General features: G+C 36.4%; 1 protein-coding gene across 1 annotated transcript; it reads right to left on the reverse strand.

Moving 5' to 3' along the window:
• Nucleotides 1-1,185: 1,185 nt before the first annotated feature.
• LOC109020808 lies at nt 1,186-9,025 on the reverse strand. Its single transcript, XM_035691076.1, has 3 exons — nt 6,755-9,025; nt 4,888-5,382; nt 1,186-3,663 (listed from the first exon to the last, which is right to left on the reverse strand). The coding sequence occupies exons 1-3, from the start codon at nt 9,023-9,025 to the stop codon at nt 1,294-1,296; spliced, it is 5,136 nt and encodes a 1,711-aa protein (XP_035546969.1). The 3' UTR covers nt 1,186-1,293.
• Between the last annotated feature and the right edge of the window lie 2,842 nt (nt 9,026-11,867).

Raw genomic sequence — 11,867 nt, forward strand, 5'->3', positions numbered from 1 at the left:
TGATGATTTTGTATTTTGAGAGGTTGATTATATTGAGGTAGTTGGTTTGAAATAATAATTTTTTATACGGCATTGAGAATTTGGAGTCTATATATGTACTGTGATATATGATTTTAAGTGAAATAAAGTAACTCTCTGACCCTTTCGGAATTGGGGCATTACACATATAAGGTATTAGAGTCTCCTTAAATAATTTTACACTTCAAGATCAAGAGCTCAATATGGTTGCTCTAGGAAATTGATAAGAGATATGAGAGCTTTTATTTTGTACGTTCACTTTTTTTCACTCTTAAAATTAACGTACATAAAACTCTTGTTTATAAAATTTTTTAATGGGATGGTTAATTAACTTCGATGAAATTAAGTGCTAGTGGTGTGGAGTTAATTAACTCCTAGTGGTGGAGAGTTAATGAAGTGCTTGTAACTTCTCCACCTATGTGGACACTATATGAGTTATAGGATACTATTACTAACAAAACTAATACTTAGGAAATTTCGTTCACTTTCACAAAACTTTTCATTTCATTTTATCTAATCATTACAACTTTATCAAATTTTCATATAAAATAAAATAAACAATTCAACTTTTTCAAATTTCAAAGCAAAAATAATATTAAAAAAATATATTCTAACAATATTTTATTTTTATTCAACTTTCAACTTTCATATCAATTTATCTCATCTCATGTCATATGCGAAAACAAACAAGATAATTATTGAAACTACCAATCATTTATATTCTAACACTAGTTAACAATTAGCCAATCAAAAAGAAGGGAACTAATAATGAGTAATTCTATATTACAATTGTGAAGTGCGAAAAGCCGTGCAATCGCTTTGAAAAAGAGTGGGGGTCTACTATTAAAAAATGAATTTTTTTCATGTAAATCCCATGTTTTATTCACTTTTTTCAAAGCGATTACGTAGCGATTACACAATTGATGATTGCACATATTTTTTCTTACTAATAATTATTTGGAATTTTACAAGGATAATATTAACTATTTTAGGAATCATATTTTATATTTATCTTTCTAAATCGTATCATGTAATTTTGAGTATTTTAGTACCATTTTTTGTAAAATAGAAAGAATCATATTCCTTTTATGTTCTAGAGTACTTGTTGCATGGATTGCTGGACAAAAAGGAAAGCAACTAAAAAAGTAATTTTCTTGGGAAAAGGAAAGCCATCAAAATTTATTCACTAGATTATTGATAAGCTGAACAAATTTCTGATTTGGCTGTTTTTGGGTCTTAGCTACTTGGGTGCAAGGCTCAAATTGACTTGCATAGTTACATGGCACTTGAAAATGGGGTAGGACTAGGAGGGGCTGGTATCTCCACTGTCCCTTCCAACATCAATACCACCCTCTTCATTGTAGGGCGAAATGATGGTTCTTCCTGGATGCACCAAAGTCCCACCCTAACCATTCTCTCTAGCTTGTTCATTTCCACTTGTTCATCCTTCACCAGCCTATCCAATTCACCAGCTTCAAAACAATCAAAGACCCAATTAGCAAGAACCACTTCCTCCTCTGGAAGATCAACATCCACATTCCTTCTACCACATATGATCTCCAACAACAAAATCCCAAAGCTATAGACATCTGCTTTTAAAGTTATGGGCAAGTTTCTGTGCCATTCAGGTGCAACATATCCCCTTGTTCCACGGATCCCAGTGTATGTCCTGGTTTGGTTAGGCATCAGCAGCTTGGCCAAACCAAAATCTGCAATTTTTGTACACTTTTGCTCATCCATGAGTATGTTTTCAGGTTTGATGTCGCAGTGGATGATCTGGCTCTCACACTCATCATGCAGATAGAGAATGCCTCGAGCTACATTCAAAGCTATTCCAGTTTTTTCCTCCCAACTTGGCTTTCTTCTAGATTTGAAGAGGAAATCTGCTAAAGAACCATTGTTCATGTACTCGTAGACTAAGAGTCGATTTGTTCCATCATGACAGTAGCCAAACAACTTGACCAGATTTTTATGATGAGTTCTCCCAATTGCTTTCATCTCATTACGAAATTCTCTTTCACTTTCAGCCACCACTGTCTCTAGTCTCTTCACAGCCACGAGTGTCTTGCCATTGTCAATGACACCTTTAAAAACTGTTCCAAAAGCTCCTTTACCCACTTCATCTGTGAAGCCATTAGTTGCCTTTTCAAGCTCCCCATATGTATATGACCGTAGACTGACTTCTTCAATTAACCCATCATTCCCTTGGTTTTTGATCTTTTTATATTCCCGAACACGACATCTGTAAATGAGAATACCAGTAATTGCTAGAATGCCAACTGCAAAAGCTAAAATCACAGAGCTGCCGATTAAGACGCCCATTCCCTGTTGTTTCTTTCTTCGCTTACTTACCTGTGTTGTGTTTGAACTCCCAAATCTCACCTTGATTATGGTTGTACCAGAATTATCTTGTCGTTCTCTCCCGAATCTTAGCGGAAACTTCTGTTTTCTGCACTCCTGTTCTTTGAATAGTGCGGCTTCACATTCGCAGTCTTTCGAGCAGTTTTCTCTACACTCAGTTTTGGTCAATGACAAGATAGAATAGGGGTTGTCTTCCCATTCAACACGTCCCAATTCCTGAAGAATATCAACTGTTTCTCCATTCTTGCTCGTGCAACCATCTGTGCTGGAATTTCTCTTGCAGCCCAAATCAGGTTGTCGTCCGTCCAAGAAATCAAAACCTGGAGGACATGTACATACAGCTTTCTGTTCCTTTACAGTACAATAAGCATTTAGGCCACAGAGACCAATAGGATCGCAATTACTGCTTGAAGGGGACCATTCAATTGACCAATTATCATTATCTTGATCCAAGCGATGGGAATATAACCGTAATATTCCATCAAAACCCAATGTCAAACGATATAAAGAAAAATTATCAGAGGTGTTTCCTTGGCCGTTTAAATTCTTGATATGGATGCCAGTAAGATTACGTAGGAAAAGCTGACCGTTACGATCAAGATTTAGAGAGATATTATCTCTAGCGTCGAATGTTTTTGAGTCCCAGTAAGCATAGTCGTTAGCTTTAGGTGGAATGTCTGACGGGTATTGCACCAGGTTCCCATCATGCTGCATTATAAGTTGAAACTTTCCCCTTGCATGACTTGTCTCAGAGCTGCTTGAGACTAGCTTGTTCCCCGCCAAGAGAGGTTGACCAGGTAAAATAGTGTCTGTTGGAGCATCAAAAGTCTGCCATATGATGTTTGAACTTGAATTGTAGAGGACAAAGTTTCCAGTATTGAGCATGGAGGCAGAGGAAGCGGAGAACAGAGCATTATTAGTTAGAGCAGTCTGTTGGCCTTGTTCTTGTTCCAAGACAAGCCTGCCATCATTTGTCAGAAGCAATGTGACATTTATTGATAGTGGCGGATTGTCCCGGTTAGCTGTCCATACGACTGTTTTTTGCCGAATCTTTTCCAACCAGATGCCTATGGCAAAGCCGTCATCTTTCTCGTAGAAGCCAAAAGCGAACTGGCCAGAACCTGATAACCAATATGGATTGGCATTTGGAGAGAGGGAAGAGCCGAGGCTAATATTGCTGGAATTTCTTTGTTGAGCAATTGCAGTAGAGAATCCGGTAATCAAAAGAAGAGAAAGAAATATCACAAGCATTATTAAATTGCTTTTTTGGGATGAATGACAATTCTATTCAACCAAAAGAGAGAAGATGCAAAGCTGTTTCAGCAGAATAGAATAGTAAGAAGCTTGCTTGGCTGCAGAATGAACATAAGGAAGATTACAGACAGAACAAATCATATAACTTAAACTGAGCCCACTTCAAGAAAAAGGCTATCTTGTTGCAAAAGATTGAGTCATCTAGGAAGGTTTTGAAGGTCTGAATTCAAGACGAATTGACAAACAAGATTCCAGTCCAAAGAGCTAGTCAAATTTTGCTGCTTGTCTTTTGATTTTAACCCTCTGGTTCAAATAAAGAACTTAGTCAACATAAGAGGAAATTGATTTTTTTCATTCAGACCAACATATAAGCTTCCACTTTTGTCTCTGTTAGTGGAGATAAGACTTTGGAAATGCATTCACCTAATATCTCGGCTGCAAGGAAGTCAACGAAAGATAACTAATTTTTGAAGTTGAAGGCATAGGGAACATTCATGATTCATCTACTAAAGAAGGATATTGGAATGTTAGACCGAGACCACCTGTGCCGGTCAAGCTCTTCTATTAAGAACCAGAACTTTGATGGTCTTTTGCAGGACTTTTCAACTCCAAACAGGATCCGCAATGTTAGACCTTACAATTCCAAAGACTTTCAACTCATACTCCAGATCAAAGATTTTTATTAGGACATACATATTTTCAGGAAAAATACACTACGTCTCATACTATCACTCCATTTGCAATTTTTCTTTCAAACCATCAATTCTGACAATCACCCCTAAAATTAGCAAAAAATTTCAATGTACCCCTTTTTTCATTAGTCCCAAATTAATTATAAAGACTTTAAAAAAGATAATATAAAAGTTGCCAAAAATTATCCCAAAGAAAAAATACAATTTTATTTAATCTATTATCTATATAATTTTTAAAACATTTTATTGACTCTGGTGGACTAGCCACCTCGGTATTCTCCTTGTTGATGTTTTGCTATGGTCAAAGCCCAACAATGCGATTGAAAAAGACCCACAATGGTATATATGCATTTCAGAAATAACATGTTCACACAAAATTATACATATTTTGATAATATATATGAGTTCCTTAAAATATTTTATATTAGACAAGAGCACAATCAAATTAAAAATGAATGTATCACATAACTTCATAGTCCTTTCTTAGGATGAAGAAGGACATTCATTATTTATGTAAAAGGACTTGTGATCAAGGCTTGTGTTCAAGTTGGTGATGATCAACTCTAGAAGAAGATGCTCCTCCTTCCTCATGGGGACCAGATATGCCCTCTGCAGACATGTCATGCAGACCTTCACCAACCTTCTCATTCTTTCTAATGATTTCATCGATATGGACATCATCCTCAATTGTCAATATGACAGCCTTTGAGCCACCCGACCCTAAAATGATGGCCTCCTTGACCTTCCTTTTTTCATCAAAGTGAATAAGATCGGTTTCTTGAATTGTCTTCTTCTTTCTCTTCTTAATGTAGCAACAGAGAGCAGCTGCGAGGAATGCAAGTAACAAAAGACCTCCAAATGAGATGAACACAATGACTATTACTGTCGGATGGTTGTCTGGTGATGGTGATGGCGAAGGCCGTGGTGGTGGGTGCACATGATGAGGTGGTGGAGCAAAAGGTTGAGATGGTGGGGGTGGTGATGACTTTGAGGGAGTAGGCGGCTTTACTGATGGAGGTGGTGGTGGAGGGAAGTGTGGGAAGTCGAAGTCATTGTTCTGTGCAGAGCCCATCTTGAAGTGAATAAAGATGAATTGAGTTGTGGAGAAAGGGGTAGCAATGAACACCTATTTGTAGCAAGAATTTTGCCTCAATTTTTTTGGTTATAATCGTGTGCAAGTTTTTAGCGACTTGACTGCCATTCTAAGATTTAGGATGGTTTGTTTGCATTGGAAAACACTTCTCAAAGTTCCCTTTGTTTTTTCTTTGAAGCTTATAATTTTCTTTCCTGCAAGACATTGAGATCGCTTGATGGCTATCTCGTTACCTTATTAATGTTACTGTCTCGCGTAACTCTAAGTGCAATGAAGATTAAAGAACACCATTTTCCCTTCAATAAGATGATAAAAAAGCCAATATCGCCTGGTTGATGAAGCCCCAGGAGATGATGCTTCTATGTAGAAAAATCCTTTTTTGTTTACTAGGCCACTTGGAAGTTGTTGACATCTTGTCAGTTTTATGTTCCACCTTTCTTCATTCGTAACTTTCCATGCTTTAAAGCTTAATCTCATTCAACTTCAATAGATGTTTTTTCCTTCTCTTCCTACTTTTTCTAATGGCTAGGCCTCGATCATTTTATCTTAGAACTACTAATTACCTCAATATTTTATCACTTCCCTTAATTTTGTTATCCCTTTAAAAGATTCTTGGAACAGACCGAGGTTCACGTGGACGGCTGTATTCATGGCGTGTACAATGCATTCCAATCACGTGAGCAAAAAAATTGTAAATTAGTCAAAATTATAATCAAAATGGGCCAAATATCATTGTTTATTTGCATTTGGTTGCATACCAACTAGGTTGGTGGGGTTAATATTATAGCATTCTGATGATATCGATACAAATTTTATGGCTTTTTCCCCTATGATGGACGATAGTTTTTACTTGTTAACGTAGGGGGTATTGTGCTTTTTAATTCCATTTGTTAAAATACGGGGTTATGTTGTGATTTCTTAATAGTTTGGGGGATAATTTTCAAAGTTTATAGTTTGAGGGGGTGATAGAAAATTAGGCGGTAGTTTGAGAGAATTGTCATCGTTTTGTATAAGTACATATGACATATATAGAGAAAAATAGTAGAAGTAGGACTTAACTTCATATTAAAAAGCCACCACATAAATTAAGAAGTGAATGACGAGTGCATACACTGGAATTTACAACGATGATAAACATGGAAGGCTGCACTAGCTTGGTAGCAACAACAACTTGAAATTCTTTAAACCCAATTACAAATCGAGTTTTGTGGGGAAAAAAAGAAAAAGAAATACTTCACTCTTAAGTCTTATGTGTAATGAAGAACTAATACTGAAATGAAGATTGTGCGCTTGGAGGTTCGGGTATCTCTATGGTTCCTTCCAACATCTGAACCACCTTCTTAATTGGAGGGCGAGCTGCTGGGTCTTCTTCTATGCACCACAACCCAATTCTAATCATCCTCTCCAAGCTTTGCTGATCAACTTCTTCAGGTACCAGCTTGCGTACTTCATTAGCCTTGAAACAGTCGCAGACCCAGTTAACAAGAATAGCCTCTTCTTCGGGAGCATTGACATCAATGCTCTTGCGACAACATATAATGACTAAGAACACAACTCCAAAACTATACACATCTGCTTTTACTGTGATGGGCAAGTTCTTGTGCCACTCAGGGGCAACATACCCTCTTGTTCCTCTTATCCCGGTTAGAGTCCTGGAATGGTCTGGCATCAATAGCTTTGCCAATCCAAAATCTGCAATTTTTGCACACCCATGCTCGTCTATTAATATGTTGTTGGGATTGAGGTCACAGTGGATGATGTGAGTTTCGCATTCCTCGTGTAAGTAGAGGATCCCTCTTGCAATATTCAAAGAGATTTTAATTCTTTCTTCCCAGTTTGGCTTTATTTGGGATTTGAAAAGGTAGTCAGAAAGTGTTCCATTGCTCATATACTCGTAAACCAAAAGCCTATTCGAATCATCATGGCAGTAACCTAGTAGTCGGACTAGGTTTCTATGGTGGGTTCTTCCAATGGACCTCATCTCGTTCCTGAATTCTACGTCTCCTTCAGTCACAACTTTTTCAAGTCTTTTGACAGCAATTTTCCTTTGCCCATTTGACAAGGCTCCCTTGAAAACTGTCCCAAAAGAGCCCCTACCCAGTTGTTCGGCAAAGCCATTCGTTGCAACTTCGAGTTGACTGTAAGTAAATGCTCGTAGAGAGACATCCTCAACCAATCCTTCATTAACTTCAGAAGGAACCTTTTTGTACGACCATAGACGGTATCTCAAGATCAGAAAAGCAGAAAAAGCTAGCACAATTAATGCGAAAACTAAAACCGCTAGAACAATACGTGCAAAACCTAAAAGTGCAAAACTGCCAAATAAGACGCCCAATCCCTGTTGTTTCTTTCTTACCTTGCTTAGTACCTGTGTTGTGTTAGAACTCCCAAATCTCACCTTGATTATGGTTGTACCAGAATTACCTTGTCGTTCTCTCCCGAATCGTAGCGGAAACTTCTGTTTTCTGCACTCCTGATGTTTGAATAGTGCGGCTTCACATTCGCAGTCTTTCAAGCAGTTCTCTCTACACTTAGTTTTGGTCAATGACAAGATAGAATAGGGGTTGTCTTCCCATTCAACATGTTCAAATTCCTGAAGAATATCAACTGTTTCTCCATTCTTGCTCGGGCAACCAATTGGGCTAGAATTTCTCATGCAGCCCAAATTATGTCGTCCTCGGTCTAAGAAATCAAAACCAGGAGGGCATGTACATACAGCTTTCTGTTCCTGTACAGTACAATAAGCATTTATGCCGCAGATACCAATAGCATAGCAATTACTGCTTGATGGTGACCACTCAATTAACCATTCATCATCTTGACTCAAGCCATAAGAATATAACCGCAATATTCCGTCAAAATCCAATGTCAAACGATAATTGTAAGAGGGGTTTCTTTGGCTGTTTAAATTCATTATCTTGAAGCCGGTATAATTACGTAGGAAAAGCTGACCATTGCGATCAAGATTTAGAGACACATTGTCTCCAACTGTGGATGTACCTGTAGCCCAGTAGGCATACTGAGACTTACGTGGAATGTATGACAGGTATTGCACCAGGTTCCCATCCCTCTGCATTGCCAGTCGAAAGTTTCCAGTTGTATGATTTGTCTCAGAGATGCTGGAGGCAAGCTCATTCCCTGCCAACAGAGGTTGACCGGGTAAAATAGTGTCTGTTGGAGCGTCAAAAGTCTGCCATATGATGGTTGAGTTTGAATTGTAGAGGACAAAGTTTCCCGTATCGAGCATGGAAGCTGAGGAAGCGGAGAGCAGAGCATTAGCTAGATCAGTTTGTTGGCCTTGTTCTTGCTCCAAGACAAATTTGCCATCATTTGTGAGACGCAAAGTGACATTTCTTGAAAGCGGCGGGTTGTCCCGGTTAGCTGTCCATACGACTGTTTTTTGCCGAATCTTTTCCAACCAGATGCCTATGGCAAAGCCACCATCTATCTGGTAGAAGCCAAAAGCAAACTGGCCAGAACCTGATAACCAATATGGTTTGGTATTTGGAGAGAGGGAAGAGCCGAGGCTAATGCTGGAATTTCTTTGTTGAGCAATTGCAGCAGAGAATCCAGTAATCAAAAGGAGAGAAAGAAATATGGAAACCATTATTAAATTACTTTTTTGGGATGAATGAGAATTGTATTCAACCAAAAGAGAGAAGATACAAAGCTGTTTCAGCAGCTAGCTTAGATGAATGACAATTCTTGCTCATAGTCTTTTGATTCCCAACTCCTCAGTTAAATAAACAAATTAGTCAACATCAAGATTATTTTAAAGAATTCGGGCCAATTTGTTATTGAATGCTAGACAGTGGTGTGGTTTTCATCCTGACTAGTGTAAGTCTTTTGAGGGACCGTGTGAGTAATGTTTTTAATCTTGTTTTCTACCTAACTCTTAAGGACCAGTTTGGATAGAAAATTATTTTATTATTATAATTTTTTTAATTTTAAAATAATAATAATATTAAAAAATAATATTTTAATAATATTTTATTTAAGTTTCAAACTTTCATCTCAACTCACTATTAACTCTTAAGTTCTCGTTTATTTTTACAATTCCTCTCAACTTATCTTATCTCATTTCTTCTAATTATTAATTTTTTTTTTAATTTTTACATAAAATAAAATAAAAATTTAACTTTTTCAAATTTAAAATAAAAATTATATTAAAAAATTATATTCCAATTATGCCACCTCATCCATTATTTATTTATTTAGATTTGAATTGTTACAAAAGCTCAGATCAATAAATCTAAAAATACGTGCGTAAAATTTTAAAGGTTTGAAATGCTTCATCTTTTTTTCTTTTGTCTAATTTATTTATGAAAAACGATTACCACAATTTTTACACATGAAATATTCAGCTCTTAACGTTAAGTTGAGAAGGCTCCAACTCAGACGCATGACTTTTCTACAAAATGACACAGATCACAGATGGATGGGCCTACGGCCCTACAGACCTTTTTTTACGCGTGACCATTAATTTCTGGTCAAAGTCATCCTTTGAAAGCGCACAACCTTTCAAAGTCTTTTGTATCCGTATTCCGTAGTGCCAGGGGCCGCCAAACCTAGTGCAATTATTTTTTTTCATATTCTTTCAAATATTTTTTTAATTTCTTTAATTATTAAAAAAATATAATTTTATTAAGAATCACTTCTTTAATCATTAAAAAAAAAAATCAACTGGTAATTTTGAAAGGATAAGTATCAACTGCTTACGATAAAATATAAATAAAAAGTAGAATTAGTCACATATGACATATAGTTTTTGTGATTCGACAATATACCTACATCTATGAAATTGTACGTGCAGCCAGATTGTCATATGAATGTCACCCAACATCTTGTCGATATCATCAATATAACCATCATTACCAATATCATGATCATCTTTATCCTCGCTTGCTAGGGATATTCCTTCTCATGAAATATTCAATCAATGTAGCTTGTGTCGTTCGACTTTGCTTGTAGTTAGGAAGAAATTGTTACATCTACGACATGGACATTTGACACTGTTCTTTCCAAGAGCATGAGCTTGAGCCATTGTGAGAAACTGATTACCTCTTCACCATATTTCCTTGAACTAGACCTATCGATGATATGCATCCAACTTTTGTCAATTTGAAAATAATTTAAGATCATAAGTATGTTTATTATTATAGACATCCAACGAGACAAAATGTGATTGGAATTAGTGTACAAAAATATGTAACCGGAACATAATGTTAATATCTTAACTTAATAATTATCCTAAATTGAAGGTATAACAGAACTCTCATTAAGCATCTCCAATGAGTGAATATGTCGTCGTGAGAAATTTATACATTTAGGAGAATTCAAGATTGATTTCTTTGAAAATGATACGTAGGCAAGACAATAAGAATATATAATTGAAGGAAGGACAACAGTGCAAGTCATGACGGTACTATATTATATCATCAATAAATTCCCTTCCATATATCACGATATTAGTAACTTAATTTAACACGATATTTAATTGTGACAAGTAAGGCCAATACTGTAATGCTTTGGATTCCAATTTATGTATATTGTAGATATTATCTTGTCATCATTCATCTACACTATTTAATGTGCATATAAAGTAAAAAGACAAGAAAACAGAAATAATCATAATATATCTTTCAATGTCTAGTAACAAAATACTCAGCATATAAATAATCTTCATTTCATCATTATAACTTTATTAAATCTTTACACTAAATATAATAAATAATTTAATTTTTTTAAATATTAAACAAATAATATTATTAAAAAATAATATTATAATAATATTTTACTTAATTTTTAATTTTTATCTAAAATTATCTCATCCTCATCTCACTATACAAACCCTCCCTTTTTTTTTTTTTTTTTTTTTCTGATAAAAAGGATCTCATTCCATTCATTTAAGAGGACATACAACTTTGACTTCAAACAACATGCCAATTACAAACGTTAGTAGAATCTCAGTACATTATTGTGATTGACATGGTCTAGTCCAGACGACTTATCTCTAAAGACCGAAGTCTAAGAGATAGCACAACTCTATTCCCAACAGAGTTCACAGTAACCAAACATAAAACTCCATACCCAACTAGGTTGAGTATGGAGAAACCAAACCCCAACATCACCGACTAAGCGGAGGGGGGACAACACGTCCGAAGGGACAAATGTTTTTGGGTTTTTTTTGTTTTCTTGAAAATAAAGACAATGCATAAATAAATTATATAGAGAAAACACTGTAAAGAGGGAAAAACAGTGCACAAAAAACGTCTCGGAAGGGAAAACCGACGGTCGGTCTTGGGAGATCCAGAGTCGCCGGTTCGGGAGTTGCCGCGCGTTGCAACGGCATGGAGCTCCTTGGTGGCGCGTGAGGGCCACCCGCCGACGAACTTCAGAATTTTCGTCCCGCGCGTGCAGGTTACGCTCCATTCCGGTTGGGGCCGTGT

The sequence above is a fragment of the Juglans regia genome, chromosome 6, assembly GCF_001411555.2.
Source record: "Juglans regia cultivar Chandler chromosome 6, Walnut 2.0, whole genome shotgun sequence".
In the NCBI taxonomy this organism is placed as follows: Eukaryota; Viridiplantae; Streptophyta; class Magnoliopsida; order Fagales; family Juglandaceae; genus Juglans; species Juglans regia.